The following is a 25777-nucleotide window of genomic DNA, read 5'->3' as shown; positions in this document are numbered from 1 at the left end:
TGTATAAATATACTCACCAGACGTACTGGGCCGAGCTCTCGAGGCCGATGGCGAGTCCTTCGAACAATTCGTGGACCGAGAGCCCGAGAACAATCAAGAGGCCTCTGATAGCGCCGTCGTGGAAGCTGTCGCAATCTTCGATGATGTCGAGGTGCGTGTGGCCGATCTCGCATCTACGTATAAAGTTTATCAATGCTGTATACCGTCCGCAGAAACGAAAAGAGAGTTTTAATGAGTCGTGGATGCTTTTTTACAACTTCAAGCTACATAATTGACGTGCGATCGAGAGATAGAGTGCGTTACAGATAACGGAGCAGCGATAACTACTCGTTCGAGCGCTTGTATTTTTTGAACCTACAATTAAGAGGAAAATCAAGTGAAAAGAGAGCTTACGTCTCTTCGTGACGATGGCCTCCGTGGCCCTTCCACTTGGGCGTAGCGGCGACACTTCCGTAGCTATCGATCGACTCGGTGGAGTAGATGTTGACGTTGCTGCTCGTCTTGGAGGCGGTGTCGGTGGACGCTCTCTTCGGGTGCCTGTGCTTCAGGTGAGCGTGCACTATCTCCTCGATGAGGTACATTATGAAGAAACTGCAAATGGAGTGAAGCATAACAAGTTGAGAACAATCGTAAAGCTCGCAGCGGAGAAATTTTCTAATTACACGCTCTCCTGCAGACGATATTATTGCGATACTATAAGTAATTATCTACATCTTTTTTCGCGTCGCGATACAGATACCATTTTTCTTTCTTCATCCTCCGTATAGCTCTGTATATGGATAGGATATTTACGGCGCGGCGCAGCTATTATTTCGCAATTGCTCTCGTTATACGACTTTCCAGCTATATCGTCCGCGAGAGCGATTTTCAGAGAGAAAAGCCGATTTACGTATTGCGAATCGGCGCAGTCATTACCCGGTGCAGCAAAACACCTTGGCCAGTGAAAAGTCGAGGTGCGGAAAGACGCCCTCCTCCATTAGGTGCTCGACGCCTTCCTCGACTTCCGGCAGCATGTGCAGGAAGGTCGTGCTGAACAAGACGCCGCCGCCGAAGCCCAGCAGGACGCTCACGTACTTGAAGGATCTGCGAAGAAGAGATGGAGTAAATTTATGTATACATATGCCAGGCTTATTCGTTAATTCGAGAGTTTGCGAAGAGCTGCTGAATTTTCAAACAGACCGCGCGCGTCGTGTTTTGGAAACAGTCAGTCGCGTTCATATGCGGATGTGTTTTCGGTTCTGAGAGAAGTACGTGCGCTTGTAACGAAATATGCGGCTAAAATAAATCGCGGGGATATCAGTGGAACGATCGCGCTTATGAAAGGCGAAGTTTGAAGAAGAAGGAAAACAACGATTTTACAACGAATTAGTGGTCTCCGTTGCGACTTATGTATACAATAGCGTCTTTAATATCCGCTCTTTATGCTCCTTTCCGGAATTTCTCCCGGTTCTCTTTTTCCATCGATATAATAATGACTATATTTTTGTCGTCGCGTTTAGTGCCGCGTAAAAGAACGCTTTACGCAACATCCCTCGAAACCTTTGCCAACGCCGCAGATGCATATCGTAAACTCCATTATTGCAGCGATGGGAAAAGTGACTTTATAGCTTCTGTAATAAATCCAGCCGAATACAATAATTAACTTCAAACGCGCAGGCGGCTCATTAAAATTTTTCCAATCCCGCCGTCCTTAACCTCGTCTGACCGGACCCGGTCGTTTTCTACTTCAAAGTGGACGCGCGTCTCCTTCGATCCTCTTCGATAAGCTTATAAATAAGCAGTCGATCTTGGCTTCCGTATCTATGAAAAAAAAAAGAAAAAAACTCAAATCGCGTTCTATTGTGTGGTGAAAAAGTGTTCCAATACTCCAGTGCAGCACATTCTCCCTTATCGCGAGCTCGTGTACGACGTTCGATAGTCCCGATTCAACATGAGATTATACCGATCCATCAGCGGCGATTCGCCACAGCCCCAGTTTCGCCGACGATAATGATTGTACGCGATCGATAAAACTAGTCGTTAGGTCATTGCTCACCTCGGATTGACGACCTGGTTGGTGGATACGATGTTGAAGCACTTGGCGATCTGCATCGGTATGATGCCCATGCATATGCTGACGAGGCAGAGCGTGACCATGGTGACAGTCTTGGCGGTGAGGACCGAACCGACGGCCTCGTCCTCCGCCGCGTGATCGTGTTCATCGTGTCCGGCAGCCGTGGCGTTCATCGCCTCCGTCGCCTTCGTCGCTATGATGTTCATCAGGTGCTCCGGGTTCTTGTCGTTTATGTGCATCTCGTCGTTGTGACTTCGGCTGCAACACACCGACACACACGGGAGGTTCAAGTTCGAGGCTCCACAAGTATTATGACACTTTGGCGGCGATAACGCTCGCGATAGCGCGTATTATATTCACGACTCGTAGTTTATTTCACCGACGGAGAACTCGGCGATTTTTCTCCTCCGCTTCATTTACGCTGGTCCCAACGACGACGATGTATAACCGAACGCGACGACGGCTGCTCGCGGAATGGACGCTGATTAAAGACAGTCGGAGAGAGACTGCCGACTACTGGCGCGTCTTTAATAATCGAAGGCTCCCGGGGCAATGTAGCGTCTCTTGCGCGCACGATCAATCAAAATTTTTCGGCCTCTCTGATAAAAGCGAGCTTTTCGGCTGCGCTGGGATTTGTATTACGTTAGGCTTTATCACGGCGGCCGAAACGAGCGGTTGTTAACTGTGGAGATCGGGAACGATTGTCTCTATATCAATTAGGCGTTTCTGCACGATGATGCCCGGAGCTCTTTTAAATTCATCGATCTTTTTGGGTGGCATTAGAATTTGAGTAATTTTAGACATTTTCGGCGCCTGTCGTTGCGTAATGGCATAATTAAGTTTTTATCGCAGCGGGAAACCGACGAACGTCTCTTTTGTAAATAGCGCTAAAGTGTCGAAACGTGGTCAGAATTGAAAATGCGACTAACTATAATGTTACGCAAAAAAGCAATACGATCAATAGAAACAAAAAGGATCAAGCATAAAATTTTTTAAAGACTCTTTTTAAAAGGCTTTGTTTTCAAAACATTGAACGTGCGATTATAACTATACCGCGAAAAAAAAAATTGTTAAAAGAGGAAAACCACAAAGTTCTTGAAACAAAGTCTTCGAGCGCAAAAGCAGACACGCCGTAAATATCGACTCAGATAGATCGATGCATATTAATAGCAAAGTGCGAATTCAAAGTCTCGTTAATAAGCTCGCGCTGAATCATGCATGCGATGCTAAGAAAAAGCAGCCGGCACGCGCGCGTTAAGAAAATATATTAAAAAGCGTCAACCGCTCCGAAAATAAAGCGGCGAGAAAACCCCAGCGGAAGAAAAAATAAAAATATCTCGGAAAGCAGAAGCATACCTATATGCAGGATGATCGAAAGAATACACGTACTATACGTCAGCTCTCGACGCTTTTTAGGCTCGGACTCGTCGTCGTCGGCTCAACGCGGCGCCTAATATAAAAGGTTTAACGGTCGCCTCGGCTGCGCTGTATATAGGCGCTCCTCGAAGCTCACAATAATGAGAAAGACTATACTGCGATGCTCTCCCGGCGGAGCGCGGTGTAAGATGGCATTGCGCGGTGGGGCGCAGGTAAACAGCCGGGGAGGGGGCGACAAGGGGGATATGACTCCTCTAACCGGAGAGAAAGAAAGAGGGAGAGTAAGTAACAGAGAGTCCGGTTGTGCAACGCGCGCGCAAAAAAAAAGCTGCGTGCGTGTGTGTGTATCCTCCGTACCATATAGTTCCACTATACACGCTAGTCGTTAAACTTCTCGCGCGCGGGAATTCCGAAAAGCCGAACCTGTTATTTAGACGATCTTGGGTTTTTCGACTTACGTCCGCTGCGCTTGATAATAAGGGCAGCCCGTGTATATGCTTCTCCAACGCCGCCTGTCCAATTTGAACTATACTGGCGCGAGAGAAGAAGAAGAAGCTCGAGAGCTTGCGGTCGCCGAGAGCGTAGGCGTTTGGAGAAGGAAATATTTAGAGTTTGGGGGCAAGTGCTGCAGGGCGACGATGCGCGCGGCTGCAGCTGGAAATTGCGTAAACATTGGAGAGACTCTATTCCGAGAATGTCGTTTATTTCGATTCCGAGAGACTTATATATATATATATATGCATTCTTGACCGCGGCGCGATGGCGCAAAACAATTGGCGGGAAAGAGATTTTTCGAAGCGGACTTTTTACGACTGCATTGTACTCGCTGTTTATAGTTTCGCGGCGTGACGATTTTATTCAAACTCGTCGCGCGAGCGTATATAATATTGTTTAAACGGGCGGGATTCTTTTTCTTCTTCTCTTTTACAACATTTTTTGCACGAGCACGTCGATAGAGCACGCGTTGGCTATTTCCGTCGCGGAAAAGCGTTGAAAAAGAGCGAAAAGCCGATCGAACCTAAGATCTTATCGAGCGCGCGGCTATTAAGCTATTATCGTCTCGGAATCAATCTATGACGAGTGTATACGATCTCAAAGTCTTTGAACTATGTATCGCGCAGGCTTATCGACATTTAATTTAGGCTTCGCGAAAAACACATCGTAGGTTGTTTTGCAAGAAAAATTCTGTTCAAAGCCGCACGTAACGCTGATAAGTGCTCCTCGTCGTCGAGTACCTATAAGGCGTTACACACTTGCGGAAAGTTCCTTAACGACGCGCCTAAACGACGACAGCCGATAGCGTCGTTTCTCTTTTACTTTGACACACAACAATGTCGAGCGATTCCTCGTAATCGACGGCGATCTGTTTTTTTGCGAAACCTCAAGCCTAATCCTAGAGATTAGGATGGCTGGACAGCCTATAGGAGCTTTAGGCTTCGGCTTCGATCGCTATCTTCCGCCGCGATAAAATACTTTGCGCCGCGCGAGGCTTTTGTATGTACTCGACACACGTCAATCGTATGGCTCTTATATTGTCAGCGTTTGATATATAATAGCCGCACACGCGCGGGCTTTTGACTTCAACCTAATTCGGCATTGTTAATTAGAAGATAATGTTTAATGGACGTGTACGTACGCGTCGAGTTTCGCGCGGATATGAATGAGGAGAGACACTCGCGGGAATGACTATGCGTATAGTTATTAGAATATTGCTTTATTCTGACTAAGTGGTTCTGCGTGATGCTAAGATGATTCAAGTTTCGTTTGATTCAACGTCAATTATGATGCGAAATTTCAATTTATCGGCGAGAGAAACATTTTTTTTAATAACTCCAGGAATAATATAATATTTCAAGAAAATACAGATGGAAATTTTACATATTTTACAATTTAGCTGGTTTGTACACTCGAAAAGCCAGTCCCGAAGGACAAATATTTATGTTTTTTTCCGAAAAAAATCTAATATCTCGAAAATGATTGTGTGGTTTGGCTAGTCGTTATTAAAAGTTCGAAAAGATCAAATATATTCGTTTTCTTCCTCGATAACTATATATAAGGATGCGCGCATCAACAATATTTTCACGTATCTTATTTACAAACGATATTTCGCGTTATTTCCATATGACGTTAACACGTTCCCGATTGCTACGAATCATTGAAGCTCTGATGAATTTCTCCCAACTTTCGAAGCTATCCATATTTTATTGTATTGCGGGCCGATAATACGTTGCGCATTTAAACGACGAATCAATTGGCCGCGGAAGCTACACGCACCGATAAATTCTCAGCGATCGAATTCGACTTTGCCGAGAAAACAGGAAACGCGGTTAATGAAAACGTTCACACGCTTACCAATAACAAAACTGCACACAGTGAAGTCGAGAGAGCCGTTCCGGAGAAAATTTTTCGTTGCTCTTTGCGGTAGCACATTGATCCTTGAAACTTTTTTTTCATCACCAAAAATATTCGTAATCTTCAAGCTCGACGCGTACAAGCCTTGCGCAAACAAATTCTCGATTCAACGTTGCCACAATGTACACTCGGTACCGCGAGTCTATACGAAAAATTTTTTGTCTGCTCTCTAACAGTGAAAAATAAAACACGTTGCGTCAGTTGGACGCATATTAGTCGTTTTTTTTTCATCTCGCGCATTGTATCGCCGCAGACTCATCTTGAAAAATAATGACGCGTACACGTGCGTTGTAGGAAGTATACGAGCAGCGTTAATATATCGACCGCAACTCATGCGCGAGCAAAGAGTTTCCGAGAATTCAAAAAAGAGAAAAAAAGCAAACATAATAAAATATAAATACACACGCATGCAAACGCTGCGGGGGGAATTCCCAAGCGGCGTGTGTATATACATATATAGTCACGTGACTCGCGAGCGAACTCCTTACACCTGCGTAATAGCCATGCGTAAACCGCGTCTATATACGCACACTGCATAAAACATCAGCTGCAGATTTTATATCACGGAGATTCAGATAGGGTGACGCAAAGAGCCGGCTATATAAAATTTCATTTTTATTTCTCGTTTTTGAATTTTCAATCGATCCCGACTATTAAATATAGTGGACCGCAATATCAAGAGCCGGTGTGATACGGAGAGTTATAAATTACCGCAAATTATATACACGCGCTGCATTTCCCGAGCACGTGTAGTATCTATACGAGCTTGTGTATATACTTATGTATGGGATGGCGTAATAAGTGAATGGAGCTAGTGTGTGTGTGTGTCCTGAATAAAGTGAAAACATCGGCATTCTTTGCACTAGAACTTATCCGAGATCTCGCGCGCGGCCGCATTGAATTTCGCTAGGCTTTTTTATCATCCCGCAATAATCAGCATTAAAATATAGTATTACAGAAAAAAATATTCTATTTCTATCTCCGAATGTCACGAGCTAATTCGCTTCGATCGAGAGCGCATCGCGACGAGATTACTATATGCTAACAAAGTCGTTAACACTTTCACCGCGCAAAAAAGCAATTAAGCATATATTCTAATACCGGTTATCGAGAGCAACAAAGGATACTTCACTCTACTTCAACGCAGAAGCCGATCGATCTTCGCACACACGATTTATCTCTCGTCGTTGAGCAACGTAATCCCCCACACACAGACGCTTATAAAAAAGACTTACCGTAAACAGCGAGGATCCTGGAACGTTTGCAAGAGTCTCGGAAGGAAAGCTCGCTTATATATTATTCGCTCGCGCAGGTGAATCCCCGAGAGAATCGGTACGCCGGTTTCTCTGCGAAGATGACGACGTGCGTCGCGTAGGCGGCAGGAAAAAAAACTGCGCCGCGATGCTTCGTAATTCGAATTAGCGCGAGCGGCGTTTTTCCGTGCGCTGATCGTCGCGGCGGAAAACGATCGACTGAACGCTACTGTCGATCGGCGGCTTGCTACTCGCAACACTACTCGGCGCTCTGAAAAGAAAAGAGAACGAGCAGAGATCGAGGCGAGAGGCCATGGCGTGTGTTACGAATTTTTGTCTCTCGAGGTTATACGCCTGTTATCGTGCGTGTCTTGTACACCTGCGCAAATATGCGCAGCGATCGTATTCGGAGGATCGGTTCGCGGATACCGATCTCTACTGTGATGTAACGAATGCGCGAAATTGTAACGCTGGGGCAGCTGTGCAAATCTTGTTTATTTTTCGGAATTACGCTAGCTGCGATCTATTGTATGGACGGGTTTTATTAACTGGCCGTGTACCATACAATGATCGGCGTTATGAGTGTGTGTCTCTTGTTTGAGGTGTTACACATCGGACGATAATGTTGCTTTTATTAGACTCGCTCATCAGTGTACTTATACGCTGTCGTCGCTTTCGTGTTTATCCAAGAGACGAATTTTAAGCCTTTTCTGCGCACATCGGTTTTCCGGACTGTGGGTAATAATTCGCGTCGCGCGTCACGCCGACGATTATAAGGACTCGATCGTGATCACATACGCTGATGAATATTCACGGTAATGTCGTCTCTCTAAGGCGTTTGGAAACACAGACACATTTGCGGCAGTACGAGTAGAGCCGACAGAAAATTGCTATGATTTTTCCTTTTCACTTTCCTCTCGGGGCCGTGCAGAGCCGATAGTCATCACGCTCGGCCGGAGCAATAACCACTAGCGCGCAGTATAGCTCGAAGCGACGATGCGCCTCAAGTGACAATTAGCCAGCTGTTCGACTTCCTTGCCGCGTTTCTATCTGCATTTTTTCACGCCTCAACCACTCACGTACCTACACTGCACGCGACTATTATGTTACGGATCTTCCTTTATTCCTTCGAATTTCCTCCCACGGCGATGAGATTATACGTTATAATGAATTACGCCTAAAGCGTGTGAGATAATAGGCGCAGGTTGCGTAAGCCGTCTTCGCAGCGAGGGTGTGCCAAATTTCTTTGTAAAAATAATTTCAACGGCTATAACGTGTCCGAGTGTGCATTGTACGGCCGTTACATAAACCGGCGGGTTGGATCTCGTCGCTTTTTGTCCACTGCATCAATCTCGGCGTGTCAAACTTTTTCTATGCAGGTAGAGCTATATACATACTCGAAACACGTCTTCTCGGCTGCATTCTATCTCTATCTCTTTCCCGAGAGAGCAGCCGAGATAACGCACACGTGTTCCGCGCATCAGTAGCTACAATATATACTTGTGTACGAATGTATTACAAACAACGAGGCCGTTTCCTCGTTCCGCGCTAATCAGAACAATCGCGTGTGTGTCCCCTAAAATCGCCAGACAGACAGACGAATCAATTTCGGCGACTACTTATACGAAGGGTATATACACGAGATTGCGACGCGGGGGCGTCCCTTTGTCGCGAATCCGAATCGATTCCGCATGATTCGCTGTATTAATCCGAGTTCCCAGACAAGCGCGCAGTCAAGGTCGCGACAGTCTGCTGGCGGCAGTCAATTTCGCCTGGAAGTCGATTATGTCGTGTCGCGGCGCGCAGATGTTCGTGCCAAGCGCATCCCATATTGCTATATCTGTGTCTACTAGCTCTATTATACGCATAACGCTTCTTATATACGATCGCGAAGATGCTATTTTCATCGCGTACAATAGATGCAATAGTTTACTCTTTGCATTTTCGCGTCTCGGAGTTTCGCACATTCGAAATATACCCAAAATCGCCCGAGGCACATCTCGATGTCAGCGTCCACGAGTGTCTATATTTAAGTATACAGCAGCTGCCGTATAGGTATATGTATATACACACAATAGAGCCAGAGAGATGCGGCGTATTGGGGTACGCGGTGAGGCCGGCGAGTGAGTCAGTAGCTTTTTCAGGCGCCGTCCCGGCGACGCGTCCGCACGTGCATACTTAGTAATAGAACGGAGCAAAAAATCCGGGAAGTATGTCTGCCTATACGTAATAGTTTTCGAGGCGCAGTAAGTAGTACTGTTGCGAGAGACGTCGCGGAACGACAAAGGATCAACTGAATACTCTTGTCTCTCGACGGATGCTGATGCGATAAACTGCGAATATACTGTGTATTATCTCCGCGTTGAAGTATATATAACGCGATTGCACTTTTTCAAACAACGTCCAGTGCTGCTGCTGCTGCTGCTGCTGCTGCTGCTCCAACGATATCGTCCAGTGTATAAAGTGACACGTATTTTGTGTTTGTTTATGCGCCCGCGTCAAAGCGCGTTAAATATTTACGCCCGATATACCTACGGTATACACGTTCGTAAACACGCGCAGGAGAAAAGTCGTTTGTTATTTCCGATGCAATATCGACTAAATGCAAACGCGAGACATGACCGATGCACTTGACACATGATCGCGTCCGTTAGCGTTTTTCTAATAGACGGACAACAGGCTAATTGTCCTAGACAAAGCGGCGGCTAATAAACAACGTACTTACCATCACCGACAATGAGTAGCTATATATACGCGACCAACCGTCCTCTCACTTATGCGTATACATATAGGTAGCTCGAGCTCTCTCTCTCTCACCAGGCTCGAGAGCTCGTGTCGCCATCTTACGAGCGCCGTCTCGAACATTCTTTTCTCTCTTTCTCGAATCTCGGTGGGTAACGGTCGCTCGTTTTCCACCTGTCAGCAACAGCCGAGCGTTAGCCTACTTTCGTTCGCGGATCAGTGCGTGTTGAAATCGTTTGCTTCTCTCGTTTTCACGAGGAATCGTCATCAACGCCGCGCCTCGTTCGAGTCATTTTTCTTCTACATCGTGTCTGCAGTGCTGTATGTGTGTGTGTGTGTGTGTGTGTGTGTGCAGCTGGTGTCGACGCAGCGCTGCAACAACAACACGCGCATACCGCCGGGGAGTTGTCTACTGAGCGGCCGCGAGGCAACTGGAGAAAGTTTTATTTTTTCGTTGAGCGAGTATACATCGGATCGTTTTCCTGCTCTCGCGTCTTTTGCAACGAATCGATTCGAAGATGGACGAGGAAAAGATGTGGAAGGACTTTTACTACAAGGTGATCGAGGAAAAGGAGAGGAAACAGAAGGAACAGCAACAAGATCAGGATCAGGACAGCCACGAGGCCAGGTGAGTGTATATAAATATACGGGTGACGTTATGCTGGGGCTACTGCTTTTTTTTCGTTTCAGCCGGTGTTTCCCTGTGAATAATAATTTCTGTAACTAACTCGGAAATCTCTTGCAGCTTGTTCAGCCTCAGCCTTTACAATAACAATGTCTATAACGTCGTTCCCAAGCACTTCTGGTAAATATCGCAGCCTTGCCGATTTTGGCATGTGCAACCCCTTTTATGGATCGCTAGTATAGTCGTGTAAAATGCGCATGAACTGTATTTGTATCGATTTTTCCTGAAGAACGAGTCTGCGACTGTATCTGTGCTCAAAAATGTTTGCGAGTTATTTTGGTGTTTGACTCATCTGCGGTGCAGGTTTCCCAGTGAAAGGCCTGCGTTAGCGTCATCGCCGGCCGATACTCAGAAGACGCGTGTGTGATGCTTTATGGACTATGGTTCGCCGGCTCGTATATGTGTACGTAGGATAAACGTGACAGTAATTAATGCGCATTGCGTATACAATGTTTGAGTTGCAGATCGTTATAGGATGATCTTGGAGGTGCTGATTGTGTTGTGTGTTCGCATGATTATCTAAGTTTTGTGTGTGTGTGTGTGTGTATAGGCTTATGCTTATGTGTGTGGATGTTATGTATTAGGAACGTCAGGTGACTAGGAAAAGTTGTACAGCTCGAGGTGGTTGTAACAAAAGAGTCGTTCCACTTCGTTAAATCTTAATGTTTATAAGTGGTTGTAAGACCGACGCCGGGTCTATCGGATCGGGGATCTACCTTACCGACGTACGTACGTTTCATTCCAGTTTGAGCTGTATGTAAGATGACGCGAGTGAATGGTATTATTTGAAGTAACGATCGTGCAATCGTTTTGACAAAGTGGATAGGTGGATTGAGTTATTTCGACCGTCTTACCACGTTCGACTGTTTCTACTCAAGGCGTTTAGCTGTAGAGTCGCTTAGTGGGCTTAGTTTGTTTTTAGTTTTCAAACCACGTACGGAAGCAACTCTATTTAAATATTATCTTAATAGATTCATTTTATTTTGGTTCTTCGTCTGATTTATTTCACTTTATTCGCATTTCCGTTGCAAATTTTCATTTAATTGTTGTTTTCATTCGCCTATTGCATCAACACTAAAGCAAAAGATTATTTATAAATGCTATTATTAATACCTTAGTTTAAGGTAGGCTGGCGCAATAATAACGAACGTAAGAAACTACCAAAAACTGTTTTGGAAATTCGACTCATAACATCGTATAATTAGATGCCTTATAATAGAGCACAGCTATATCCTATGCAGCTCCGAGAATTTCCCAAATTTCCCTGTATTGTTAAAAAATGTTTTTGAAGAATCTATAAACATTTCAAGAAGTCAGACGTTGAGAAACTGGTAACTAGTTCAAAAAGCTAAAAGCTATTTTGAGAAATTTCATCTCGTATAAATAATGAAACAGTTTTAACAAGCAGAAAACCTCAATTATCTAACAAGTATAATAAATGCACGCCATTTCGCATAATTAACTATCTCATTAGCAAAACTGATAAACCTCACGACATCGTCGATTCTCTCCCACACCAAACAAACAATCAAACATTTGACCCACTTTCCATTCCAGCTGCAGAGTTCTACACATAAACCAGCACACCGGTGGCTCATAGAGAATTCCAAAATCGCAGCGCTTATCAAAGATCTTAATTTAGCCGACTAACTCATCACCGCTCCTAAATCATGCAGCTCATGACTCGTTACCGTTTGCTCAGCGCAATCAAACGCGCGATGCGCGAAAAAGGCAAGGGATTAATGCGGAATGCCAAAATCATGTGACACTCGGCGTAGCGACGCCTGTGTCTCTCTCTTTCTCGCGCGCGCGCGCGATGCACGACAGGAGGTGCAGGAATATTATGAATGGCGGATTAGTCAGTCGCGGTCGCGCGGATCGGCAAGTGGTGCGCTTTGGTCCTCGAGGAGCGATACCGGACGAGATTGCTGCATGAAAATTGGAGAAGCTGTGCATGTAGTGGCTGTTCGACATGCAAAAGCTCGCCCACTCTTTGACTAACACGCTTGTGGCCACCTTTCGCACGTAATTTTTATTGTATTTTTTGGTGTTTCTGGTTATTTTTCTTATTTCGCTCGGAAAATGAAGCGTGGCTTTGACGAAATAACTTGTTTCTTTTGATTATTTGAACGACGGCGCTCAAAGAACGTAACGTTAAAAACGGTTTTGACTAAGTAATCGCACTCGGCGAATTTCGCTCGGGATTTTCCTTCGTACACTGAAAAGTTAAACATCCGAGATAATGTAATACGGATTTCCACTCGGTTTAAGGGAATTAGCAATTGATTCGTAAAGTAGCTTTTTCGATAAAGCGATATCGCATTACTTCTGTTGCATATTCAATTCGATCAATAAAAGTTGCACGAATTCGATGTATTACAATGCGATGGAACTAAATTTCTTTCTTCGAAGGCTGCACACACGGCAATCCGATAATTCCGTAAATTCAATCGGGAATACCGCCTGACTCCGCGGCATAATCGTATCTCCTGTAATTGCATTTAATCACACTCCGCGGGAATATAACGCTCGCCTGTATGATCTATCCAAGGCTTTATCATTTTTCGCGTTTTTCCCGATAATCGGACTTTTTACATGAAATCCAAGCCTAACAGCAATCACGTATACACGCATGTTTTTCTTCTCTTGTATATATGTACACTAATGTTACGTCGCGCGAATGCTCCTCTTAAACAATGACTCGCTCGCAGTACAACGAAAAAAAAAATACTTGGCCTTCGCCGCATGTGCTTCCGCGCTGCACTTTTAACGAGTTATCCAACACACAAACACACGTATATAAAGCACAAGTGTGCGCGGCATGTGTTTGAACAAGGATCCAGGAGGAGGATGGCGGCTTCTTCGAGAAGCTCGGCACTCGGCTGGCGGAGAAAGTGGAAGCCCAGCAGCTCGAGGAAAGTTTGCCGCCTGAAGAGGAGGAGGGAGGCGAGACGGCAAAGCCAGACGACGACGTCGAGGAGGTGGAGGAGGAGGAAGCAGCCGTCAGCCAGGACGAGGAGGTGAACTTGTGCGTGGCCGAGAAGAGGGAAGCGCTTTACGCGCAGAAGGAGAGCAAATTGCGGAGGGAGGTGAGCCGAGTCGGGCAAGCGGAGGACGTGCTGCTGCCCGAGACAGACAGCGAGTCGGAGGAGCACGAGACCGCCTACAACATCGTCGCTCAATCCGTCGGGCTCAACGTGAGTGTATACATGTATATATGGGATGTGTATAGGCTGGCGTTTATTGGGGGCGAGCGCCGAAAGGGTTCGCCCGGCTCTCGAGATTAGCGATGCTCTGCGGTATGGAGCCCACTTGCGGGGATCTCTATCTCAAGCTGCCGCACCGCTTTGGCTCTACACGTATAAGCGGAATAGGTTTGCCCTGAAAACATCGAGAAGTTTGTCTGGCGGATGTTGCCCCGCTTATTGTAATATTTCGGTGTATTTTGAACAAAAAAAAAATAAAAAAAAAACAGATCATCCTACACAGCCGCTCATTGAAAGCGATAAAGGGATCACCGATTGATTGCGCCTCGTAAAACTCTCGGGATCTTTCGCAACTCCCTCGAATTCCGCGTACCGAGTACGCTGTGTATCACGAGATTAGAGCGCGATCCACTTTCTTGGAATTGAGATTCGACGCGAGCGTTGATATAAATTTTGTAAACACACCTAATCGAAAGCCTCGTTATATTCTCGAGGCGGGCCGCGCAATCATCGAAGGCGCGTAAAAAATGCAGACACAAAAGCTTCTTTACCGGAGTAGTCCAGCTGCATATCAGCGAGCGCGCGGTTGTAGTATTGATTGCAGGACGCGAGGCGCTTTGCTGTACACGTGCACACATCGATGTTTGAAACGAGGCTCCCGTGTCGGCGACCCTTCAGTTGCCTTGGTGCAAGGCGCAATGGCAACAAGACTCGTGATAATACCGGTCCCCGGTTCCTCGTGCCTCAGGGGCTTCGCGCTCGAGCCCAGTAGTCTCAGTAAGAAAGTTAAGAAAATTATCACTCCTACGGTTATTCACGTTCGCAGCAAAAAAGAGCCGGTGAGTACATGTGATACGAGCAAAAAAAGTTTTCGATAAAATGCATCGGTTATCGTCGCTCGGAGCTTTTTTGTTGTGCTCTCTAGAGTTTATGCGAGGGAAAGTATACGAATAGATTATGGATGTTTTCCATGTTCCGCGGCTAATTGTTGTGACTTGTACTTCCCGGCAGTTTGAGGATACTCGTTGCGCGATGTCACTCAACTCTGACCTTCCGCGTAACCTACCACTGTGTTCTCTCATAGCGATACAGTTTAGCAGTGTGAATCACACCGCAACCACGTGTCACGCGCGCACCTGTATCGAATTTCATTGCTCAATAAAAGCTCGAAAAAAGCTCGTAATCGAACTCAACCTTCGTCGGCCGCGCTGCAAAAGTTTATTTTCTCTGCGGGGCGCCGAGCTTTCGGAGCTTGCAGTGCACCGCAGCGTGCCTTGATCGTTCCTCGGATGCAGCTTTCAGCCGGGCTCTTATCTCCGGAGGCTGTGCAGTTCTCGGCGATGACGCGATCGAGCACCATCGATCGCGGCTTATCTTCGAGAGCTTTTTGACGTTTCCCACAAGCGCGCGCGAGCTTGTGTCGATGACGGAAAGATCGATCGATGTATCCGTGCGTAATGATTTAACTAGCCTCTTATCCTCTACAGCGATTCAATTACACGCGTTCGAAAGCTTTCGATAGAATAGCGTCTTTATCCAACGCCGATGCGTATAAGCATACATCGCTCTACCCCACTCGATATGTATACACATCTCTCTGGCCGCTGCACCGACGCCGACACTTGCGTCCGTTTCGCCGAATGCGCGAGAGATAGATGGATATACAGAGCGCAAGATACACATACATAAGTACACGCACACGCACACACACACACACAGAGAGTAGCGCAGCGGCGAACGAAAGAACGAACGACGACGCACCACTGGCTATTCCTGGTGTCCCTCTCGCAGTGCAGAGTCGGATTCCGTCGGGGCGGCCGTTTTTGCTCGAGAGCTTTTTCTCGCCGTCGTCTCGATCTGTTATTTTTTTTTTCGCGAGCCACACGGCCTGTCGCGCACTTTGATCTCTGTCTTCATCCCGTAGCGCGCGCGCGGTCATCTGTCCGAGCGCGAACTCGACGCCGGCCAGTTGTTAACGAGAGCGCGGTTCGACTCGCGGTTGGATTTTACGCGCGCGACGAGAGTTTATTTTCGAAAAGTGTGACGGTTGTGACACTCGGCTCTTTTTGGGAAAGTGTGCGCGAGACCAGTGGCGGATGTGCGTGTGTGTATTGGTGTAGCGGAGAACCGATTCGCGCGCTCAGATATTGTTAACGATCGCGCTTTGTTCGCTTGTAAGATTTTTATTGATCGAGCGATGAAAGCTCGACGGAATATCGCTGCCCGTTACGTAATGTTTTGATACCGAATAAAAAGCGCGAATTCGTTCATTTTATTTTTACTCCGCCGGCGCCCAGTCGAATTTTTCGAATTTTTCATCCCACGGGGAAATTTCCGCTCGCTCGAGTTATCGGTTCGATCCGGAAAATCATCGCGCGCACTAGCCGGCAGCTATATAGCGCTGAGAGATCATCGAAAACATGTGACGTCGAGGCCGATGAAAAGCGGCTCTATCTCCGATCAGCCAAGACAGCGCGATGCCGGCCTGGCGTGGGAATAACTTTGAGGCAAGTGCATCGACACCGGACGCGCTCGAGCGCGAGGAAATAATTCGTGTACTTTAATACCTATATAGATAGTCTTTGTGCGTCGGCGGGCAATTGACGCGGACTGTAAACGAGGCCCATTAAACGTGCCCGCTGGTTAATTGATCGTGAATTGCCGCGACTGTGCCGCGACTGTGCCGCGAAGGTATAGCGAGTAGGGGGTAGACACTCGATACGAGACTGTGTATACATAAAGCAATTGCTTAGATAATTCGCTTCGAGCGATCGAGCCTTGAAGCAGAGATGCTCCCGCGAATACGCGCGTCTTGACTTAGTTCTAGTTTGCAGAAGGCTGGGATGCGTCTGCGTGCCGTTTTCCTCGCTCATATACGCATTATTCTCAGTTTTCGGGGTCGACGTTGATTTATACAACGATTTATGCAAAGCATTCATAAGAGTGCGATAATCGAAACGGAGGGAGTTCGCGGAAAGTTTGTTTTTTCAAAAGAGCCCGCTAATTTTAAATCAAGGTCCGTTCGAACTCGTATATTTAGCAGAAATAATATATGGGCCGTACGTGTTTCGATAGCCTCGTTCTCTTTCGTTTTATACACACGTGCATTTTGCTGCAGCTCTGATGAGTTTACACAACATGACGTTTCTCGCGGCGCGAATTTTCCGGGAAGTCGTCATAATATATCCCGACTGGTCGAATTTCAGATCGAGGAGCTGTACACCGCCCTTCTCTACATAACTCAGCACCAGATCGGCTTCGACGTCGTCGACGAGGTCGAGCAGGATGCGGTTATCCAGTATTTGCAAGAGGCATTTAACGTCAACGATGAGACGCACGACCGGGTCATGGAGGAGACGCGCCAGATGGAGGTAAGATTCGAATTTGAAAAACGCTCGCGCGGAATCGACGACTTTATAACAGCTGATCACCCCATCGACGTACGCATGTGCGACTATGTACAGGCGCCGGAGATGCACTTAAATATAGAAGTGATAGAGGCCAAAGAGCTCGTGTCCAAGGATGCTAATGGGAAAAGCGACCCATTTTGCGTGCTATATCTGGAATCGGCGCCGACGCGGAGATACAACACGGCCGTCAAGACCGAGACCTTGACACCTGTCTGGCAAGAGCATTTCGAAATGTGAGTATAATGCCCTTTCGGCTTATTTTCGGCCGCAGCTCTGCCTCCATTGTGATAAATCACTTCTGTCCGTCGCTGCTTTCAGGCCTCTCGAGAACCCGGAAAACGACGTGCTCTACATCGAAGTGTGGTAAGCTCTCGAAAGAAGCGGTGTATGACATAATATGTACAGGCATATGCATTACAACTCGGCTGTCTCGCTCGACAGGGACTTTGACGCGGCGGAGACGGTGCCGGAGAAGATGAGCAAAGTGAAGAGCGTCAAGGGCATGCGGGGCCTGGTCAAGCTGGCCAAGGAGATCGCGATCACCGCGACCAACGGCAACCACGACAACGAGTTCATCGGCAGCACCCGGATAGCCCTGAAAGACATTCCAGTGACCGGCCACGTCATGTGGTACGTCCTCGAGAAGAAGAACAAGTCCAAGCGCCGCGGTCTGATCAAGCTGAAGCTGGCCTTCAACACGGAGCACAACGCGCAGGTCGCCTTCCAGGAGCACCGCCACCTGCTGCGGATCCTACTGCTCCACGAGATCGATACCCGGTCGATCGAGCGCCACAGCTGGGCGGGCAGCTGGTCGGCCTCTGCGGAGGTCGTGGTGCTCCAGCACGCGGTGCAGCGGGGCATGACGCCCGAGATGGTCTCGCTCGCCAGGTGGATCGAGTTCGCCACCATACACCAGGACCACCAGCTCAGCTTCGGACTGTTCCTCCAGCTGGCCAACGATCTGGTGAACGCGGTCAAGAGCGGAGGCACGTTCAGCGACGAGGAGACCAGGCTGTTCTGGGAGGCCAGCAAGAAGGTTCTGCACTCGGGGCTGAACATGCTCAGGAAGATCCGCAGGCTGCAGATCGACAAGGAGAGCACTATGAAGCAACTCATCGCTATTCTTAGGTCGGCTTGGCTTTGCTTCTTCTCTTCCTGTATTCTCTTGCACAAGAGTTCGACGACCGCGAGCTTTCTTTTCTTTATTTACCTTGCTGCGAGTCCGTTATGCAACGAGTGGCTGTTATTATTTTTCTTTTGTTCGGGGGGACCGAACGGATTTGCCGAACGGAGTAGTGCGATGATTTATTGCATCAAGCGCGAAGATGCACCGACGCGCTATCGGGGCTGACCTTCAATTTTAGATTAATGCAAGCGAGAGAGAATACAAAGAAGAGCTTATCTATCTTCGCCGCACATGCGCTTCGATAGAAAAGCTCGTTCGCGCGCAATAACAACAAACGCAGCGTATATAGTTATTATTCGATTCTTACAGGCTCGTATCGACGCTCTCGAGGCTGGACGTGCCGGGGAATGTAAATTTGTTCCCCTCGAAAATGTATTCATGGTTTCCGCCGGAAATTCTGGACGACGACCGAGTTAGCGTCCCCGAGGCCTTGGAGTACGCCGTGATTCGCGGTGGAGCCGAATGGTAATATTGTTTGCATACGCAATTACTTTCTCTGATGCGCGCGAGATCGAACAACTTGAAATTGAAACTCTCCCTCTCTTGTGTCATTCGAGGTTCGACTACATAGTCGCGAAGAACAATTTGGAGGGCGACACCGACGAGGAGGCGCTAAAGTACCACATCAAAATCATACAGCTCATTCGGATAGACCTCCAGCGGGCCATGGAGATTTACGAGAAACTCTTCGTCAAGTACGTAGATCATTATTGTTATTGCGCGTCGAATAGAGGCGGAACTGTAAAATTTGCGATTACCCCGAAAGGACCATCAACTTTCCCTACACGAAGACGCTGTACATCATGTACGAGAAGCGAGTCAGTGATTTATGCATGGTGATAGTGGAGGACATTTGCGGAAGATTGAAGAGGATCGAGATTGAAACTTCGGAGGATCCGGAGCTGAGCCTGGGCACGACGCTTTTTGAACTCTACCTCGCGATCCAGAGATTCGCAGCGTAAGTAATTGCCAGAGAGCGCACCGCGCGGCGCTGTGTAATTAATTACGCCGCAACTTTGCCTCTCACGCTTTCTTCTTTCCCGCGTACTTAGAGTCGGCCAGAATTTGTGTCCGGACGAGCTAGAAGACATGAAAGTTCAGAGCTACTACGACTGGTTCCGGGCTGGCGTCGCGCACTGGCTGGAGATAGCAGTCTACAAGGCGCTCAAACGAATCGACAGAGCCGTCGAGTTCGACAATCTGCAGCCGGTCGACTCTAGCGTCCAGTACAGCTCGAGCGCCGTTGACACCCTCACTATCTTCTACCAGATCAAGGTCTTCTGGACGCAGCTAGCCTGGCCGGACGCCCAGGGTGCCTTCGCTTTCATAGCGAAAATCGTCGACGTGAGTTTTATTCCTTATCCACCTTTGTATATAGGTGAATTTCGGTGAATGTGATTCGACGATGATCCGCAGGACATTTGCAAGTGCTGTATCGCCTACGTCGATCGGATGGCGCTAAAGGCAGAGGAGAGCCAGCGTAAGGCCGACGACGAGAGTCCCGCGAATGTGTACGGCAAGGTGCAGCAATTTGACGTGTCGGTTGCCTGGTGTTACGCCATCAACAATATCGACTACATACGAACGTCGATCGAGCCTTTATCCAAAGATTTGGGACTCGAGGCCGTCATTGAGTCGATCGCCGAGACCAAGACTCAACAGGACGCCGAGAGATGCAAGCAGACCCTCCAGCTGATCATTGACAACGCCAAAGACACGGTGCGCAACAAGATCGTCGAGATGCTCGAGATCGTCGCCAAGAAAATGGCCCCTGCCATGAATCGGTAAGATTAAAAAAAATTGAATTCGCAATGAATTTTTATACTTTTTGTACATGCGGGCGATTGTATGCATACAGGTACTTGATGGAGGGCGCGGAGCTCTCGGACACGACGAGCAACTCGATGGACAAGCTTATGGAGTACCTCGACACGAATCTGATCACTCTGCACGACAACTTGAACGAGGACAATTTCCAGAGGATCCTGATGGTCATCTGGGAGATAATGGCCGACACTCTGTGTCAACTGGTCCACAGCAACCTGGAGGTATGATAAACGCGGACAAGAGAGAGAGAGAGAGAGAGTAGTAGAATGATTTTAATCGCCGTTTTCTACTCTTCGCAGAGACGACGGCCGCCGACGTTCTACTCGAATCTTCATAAAACCCTGCACACGCTCATACAATTTTTCAATCTCGGAGCAGACGAGCTGGCGAACGTAAAAGTTCTCGAGAAAATTGAGAAAGTCCTGAAGCTTTATGGCCTGGAAAGCAGCGAGCTCATTCACCGATATTACATGGACAGGCTGAAGGAGCAGAACAGTCTAGACAACGAGCCATACGGACTTCTCACTGTCAAGGCGTACTTTTTCGGCGACCGCCTGCTCAACATACAGATACTCAACGCACGGAATTTGAAAGCGAACGACAATAGCGGTGAGTGTGAGACGCCGTTCGCTTTATATTATACCCGCAGTTGAGAGTTTTACGAGAAAATCGATGTGTATGTGTGTGGCTTCGCAGGTAAATGTGATTCTTACGTGAAAATTAGACTGTTCCCCGAGAACGCCTTCATAGGAATGAAGACCTACAAGACGGGCGTGCAGAAGGAGACGCAATTTCCACTTTATGAGGAAAGTTTTAGCATGTGAGTATAAAGGAAAGAGAGAGAGAAAGCTTTATTAAACGGAAAAATTCCGCAGTGCCAGCTTACCTGCTAAATCCGCGAAGCGCAAACGGTCCCATAAACACAGCAGCGGCAGCAGATGTGCTCGTATAACTTTTCGCACCGCCGCTCCTCGTGTATCACTACTCGTCTCTCGATTCCTACTGACAAAAATGCTGGGGAGAACCACCGATTGGTCGCGTGATCCTTCGGCGCCACGGCGTCTTCCCCTCGGCGGAATTCCCATGCTCCTTCTTCTTCTCTCTGTCTGTCTGTTTCTTATACCACTTTCTTCTCCTGTAATCTGCGCTGCTACCTCATTATCGACTTCCTTTGTCCACGCTCTCCCTTTCATCCTTTCCCTTCGGCGAATTGAAAAAAGAAATAGAAAAAAGTAGAACCGGGCTATCGGAATTTTCGGACAATGAGAATTCGGAATTAGTTTATCTCGCGCGTACATAATTAAAGAAATAGATTCGGTGTAATCGAGGCTTGAATTTTTCAGTCCATTGACTCCCGAGCAGAGGAAAATCGAAAATGCAATTGTCATGTTCGAGGTGAAAGACAAAGACTTTTTGAGAACGAAATTCGTGGCCGAGTGCTTTTTGCCGTTCAGCGAAATTCCGGAAACCGATTCCCATCAAGGGTTTGGCTCTCTCGACCAAATTCATCTGAAACTTTCGCGACCCACGCCGCAGAGTAAGTCGAAATTAAACTTGCTTTTTCTATGGTTATTCAATACTGTTTGCCTTTATTCAACGGGACTGATTATTTCAGGTTCCGAAGTGGTACATGTTCTGTTGCGAAGAAAAGGAGATAACTTGGCATCGAACTTTGTAGCCAGGGTTACATCGAAGACGAATTCCAGTTAGGGATGCGGTGATATTTCACTCCGGTTTTGTACTATCAAGAGAAACATGCAAAAACGTGAATGCTCGAATGTTTGTATCAACTTTGTTAAATACTCAACAAAACGTCAGCTTGCAGACACGTTTGTGCGTGTCTACGCGATTTTTAAGATTTTTTTTATTAGGGCCTTGAACGTGCTAAGATCAAAGTAAAGTGATTTTATAAAATTATTCTCCTGTGATATTGAAAGTGCAGCAAGCAATTATCTTAAATTCTCGTCATTTATTATTAGATATTAATTTATTAATTTATTAATAGAATAAAAAATGACAAGTAATACATTAAATATAATCTAATTAACATTAATCTGATGCTTTTTCTAACCCTGATTTTCCATACTTTTTGCTAGGCGCTTTCGGACATTACAGTAAAATTGGTTTTCGGTAATTTTTATATTGGTTTTTACCTAGACGAAAATTGACGGCGATGATTGGCAATCAATTCCTTCGCAGAAAATTTTTGTTTATTGTTTATTCTTTATTTTAGTTCTTTTTTTTTTACAAAAATCCTGGCCGGTGTTTAGGTAGTTGAGCTGAGTGAATACATTATAGCCGTTTATAGGGGTTTATTAATTAATAAAAAATTTATCTATACCATGAGGCATGAAGCACACGTGACATTTTTTTATGGAGAACCGAAGCACCCACGAAGGAAGACCTACATTCTCTTATTAACGTTTTTCCAACGAATTTACAAGCACACCCTACACCAAAAGCAAGGTGACATTTATTTATTTTTTTCGATAATCATTTTTTTTTTCGTTTCTTAACTTGTATAAATCTACTGTAATCTCAGATGCTTCAACTAGAATTATTCGTTTTGAGTTTGCGAGCAGACTGGTTACGAATCGAAAGCCGATGCTTCGCTTATTTTCGGTTATAATATACGGTTTTCTGTTGCTTTGCATTGCTCTGACGGTCGCTAAAAAATTGAACATTATTTAACTTAACTAAACAAAGATCGCGTAATCTCATAAATACTGAACTGTTTGAAGTAAAATACGTAAATTAATTTCGTCGCGTTGATCCGGCGTCATCTGATTTTTACAATTAAAACATTACATATAGAACACTTAAAATCAAAAATATTTATCAAAAACGTAACGATTATCGTGAACTGCATCACACAACAAAAACTCATAGCTACGCAATAAGATAACTGTAAATAAATAAAATTATAGTTACTAAAAAAAGAAAACGAAAATAAGAGAGTTAATATGCTGCAAATGTGTCGCCTAAAAAATCAGCGACGAAATTATTCTACGCCGCCATTGGAAATGAATATTGTTATCTTAAACGCAAAGTCTTTGGCGCGCTCACGAGAGTGCACCAAACTAAATGGAACATGTGTATTTTATGTGACAACTTAAAACACTCGCAGTATACACTGAAAATACAACTTTGTTGTGTAAAATAAACGAAAAGAAATCGCATTCTGTCTTACATATCGACGTACGCAACAGGCGTGCGGTTGTATATAATATTCGTAATAATAATATAATAATAATCATGAGAATAATAATAATAATAATAATAATAATAATAATAATAATATATTCGTTTCAATATAATTACAAATTAAAGCGAAATCTTATTGCTTAAATAAATACATGCGTGGGTCAACCGTTTTATCTCTTATACGTCTATTGTTCTCCCATTGTTTCTCTTTAAATATTTAGCACGAGAGAGAAAGAGAGCGCGCGACCGCTGTTGAAAACTTCCTCGAGGCGTTATTACGTTTTCCAAGTTTTTTCAACTCCAATAGCGTTGGCCGTATTAACATGTCCGCAACGCGTCGACTGCCTGTTTTTGTCACGACATCGAGGCAAGCTTGTGTCGCGAGCGGACGCGCGCTCGCCGGGTAATACAGTTATTGCGTTAAAACTTTTGTTTACATTAAATGCAATACTAACTCGACATTCTTCGTATATCAAATTTTTTTGCTTTAACATACTTGTACTTGAGACATCTTAATATTTCTTCTTTCTTCTTGAGTACGTTTCATGATGGGTTTCGCATTATGCGCGCAAAAAGCGTCGTCGATTATATATATGTACAGGGATGCCAGACGAATTCTCGCACTTTAAATATATATATTTATATAATTTATTTTTATCGCGAATCCACATAATATATAGTAATATCTGGTTACGTAGACGGCGTTGTATATGCGGGGTTATTTTTTGGGTGGCTGCCCTCGTAACGCAACCGATAAAAATCTACGTAGAATCAGTCAGTATATAAGTCGTTTGTTGCTTTTGACATCTGCGTCAAAAGAACAAGACCCGTACTTTTAGATAATTTTATTGTGCAATGGTCGGGTGACTCGCGAGTACCCTAATGCAGTGTTGAAAGTCTTTCGTTCAGAATAATTTATTGAAAATGGTAAAACTCTATACCCGATGTTTTTGCATTATTACGCAAAGCTTGGTATACTCGTTTTATGCTTTGACAGAATTTTAAAAATATTCGTCCAGAAGTAGAGAAAACTTTTCTCGTTACATAAAAACTTGTAACCGCGTTAAACTTTCTTCCCCTGTATGCATGTATTATTTGCGTATCCGCAAAGTGCGTTCATATTTCTACTTTTCTACAAAGATTTCTCTCGGTACGTTTGAGTCGAGTGCGATGGAAAAGGAGAAGGGTGGGAGGAACAAGGGTTGGAGGAGGAGTCGATAATCCATCTGTCATTCCCTCGTGATCATGCAATGCGCGTCGATGTAACAGAAAGCGTTCTCTTTCGCGACCGATGCTCATATGACTTATCGGAATTGGAGTGGGTATAGGTAGGTGAGGCAGCTTATCTCGCGACGAGAGTAAATTGTTAGAATATATGTAACGGCAAGTACACGCGTAAGTTTTCGTATAAAAAAACTATGGTAGTTTTCTACGTGTATATAATTATATACGTTGATAGGTTGCTGCATGCGACGCGAGCGACCGTAGCTTTCCGTCCAGTGTATAGACGGCGAAGTTTCATTCTCTCTCGCTCTCTCTCTCTCTCTCTCTTCTATGCGCGGCTATGCGCTACGACCATTTGCAGCACGTACGCACTTTCTGCTCTGCAATTTGATAGTAATTACCGGTTATTATTGCTATTCGATGAGAACTTTTGAGAGTGACAGAAATTTCCAATATCTCGATTAGCGAACTATTCCACAAGAGTATCCATTCAAAAGCTACGCTAGAGAGAGAAAACAATTACTATCAAATGACGGGAGCTCTGAACCGCGTGAGTTGAGTCGGTAAGTCAGAAATACGAAACCACCCTATACCTACTTTTATACGTTCTTATTCGTTATCTAGCCAAGAGTAAAAAAGTGAGGAGGAAAGTCGCATCGGTAGAAAAATCACACCCTCACAGTCGTTACACATACACGATTTACAAGCACAGAACACGCTTAAAGGGAGGGGGGATAGGGTTTCCAAGTAGGGGCGGGAGGATTTAAACCGTTGCTAATGCGCGCGTATCGGTCCGTAAGGAAATTTCCTCGGTTTCTCCGCGCGTCTACATTCGCCGGCAAGCGGAACTTCGTTAATACAGGTGCGCGGGCGCGTCTCGTCGCTCTCGTCGCTCTTCACTCCCCTCCGACGACTCGGCCACATCTCTCGCCTTTGCCAAGCGCAGTCAGCTCTCTCTCTCTCTCTTCTCTCATCTGTCTTGCTCTCGCTCTCCTGCCTCGACTTCTCTTGCGCGTAAATTCCGCTGGAACGAATGGCAAGACCAAGATGTGCAGCCTCTCTGCCTCTGCACCGCCGCTGCCTCTGCCACCGCGTATGTTGAAGTTCTAAATTAGTAGCACTTGCGCGTGCATGTGCACTTGCGCACGAGGTCCACGTCCTTGGTGTAGCGAGTGCCGTCGTTGCAGATCAGCCGGAT

At 46.0% G+C, this 25777-nt stretch overlaps 3 protein-coding genes across 19 annotated transcripts in view; 1 reads left to right on the top strand and 2 right to left on the bottom strand.

Moving 5' to 3' along the window:
* The window catches only part of LOC100124257 (zinc transporter ZIP3), a 22003-nt gene extending 12099 nt beyond the window's left edge, over positions 1–9904 (bottom strand). For 3 of the 9 annotated variants that reach the window (XM_003424565.4, XM_031932546.1, XM_031932547.1), the window contains exons 1-5: positions 9821–9904; positions 2036–2311; positions 916–1083; positions 394–591; positions 18–173 (exon numbers count right to left, since the gene is read on the bottom strand). In XM_003424565.4, the coding sequence (XP_003424613.1) occupies positions 18–173; positions 394–591; positions 916–1083; positions 2036–2292 (779 nt within the window). In that variant the 5' untranslated portion in view covers positions 2293–2311; positions 9821–9904. Of the gene's footprint in view, positions 1–17; positions 174–393; positions 592–915; positions 1084–2035; positions 2312–3409; positions 3580–3853; positions 4035–5782; positions 5904–7077; positions 7312–9820 lie in introns of those variants that run through there. The other 6 variants (XM_003424566.5, XM_032601123.1, XM_016985818.2 and 3 more) reach the window with 5 other exon arrangements.
* LOC100124256 (protein unc-13 homolog 4B) lies at positions 9350–22996 on the top strand. 5 transcript variants are annotated; one of them, XM_016985767.2, is made up of 17 exons: positions 10021–10465; positions 10583–10642; positions 13359–13719; positions 16935–17099; positions 17193–17371; positions 17457–17501; positions 17580–18266; positions 18634–18789; positions 18882–19019; positions 19091–19282; positions 19377–19668; positions 19741–20108; positions 20183–20372; positions 20451–20760; positions 20848–20971; positions 21495–21688; positions 21767–22996. In XM_016985767.2, the coding sequence occupies exons 1-17, from the start codon at positions 10356–10358 to the stop codon at positions 21859–21861; spliced, it is 3666 nt and encodes a 1221-aa protein (XP_016841256.1). In that variant the 5' UTR covers positions 10021–10355; the 3' UTR covers positions 21862–22996. The 5 variants fall into 5 exon arrangements, with proteins under 5 accessions (XP_032457008.1, XP_016841256.1, XP_032457011.1 ...); XM_032601117.1 differs by lacking the exon at positions 10583–10642 and having other exon boundaries at positions 9350–10465; XM_032601120.1 differs by lacking the exon at positions 10583–10642 and having other exon boundaries at positions 10236–10465; positions 12080–13719.
* LOC100124255 (protein slit) overlaps positions 22449–25777 on the bottom strand; it is an 80325-nt gene continuing 76996 nt past the window's right edge. For all 5 annotated transcript variants that reach the window (XM_031932530.1, XM_031932531.1, XM_001608127.5 and 2 more), the window contains one exon: positions 22449–25777. In XM_031932530.1, the coding sequence (XP_031788390.1) occupies positions 25691–25777 (87 nt within the window). In that variant the 3' untranslated portion in view covers positions 22449–25690.

This window comes from Nasonia vitripennis, chromosome 5 (assembly GCF_009193385.2).
Source record: "Nasonia vitripennis strain AsymCx chromosome 5, Nvit_psr_1.1, whole genome shotgun sequence".
Classification (NCBI taxonomy): Eukaryota; Metazoa; Arthropoda; class Insecta; order Hymenoptera; family Pteromalidae; genus Nasonia; species Nasonia vitripennis.
This window is presented reverse-complemented; position numbering and strand designations above follow the sequence as displayed.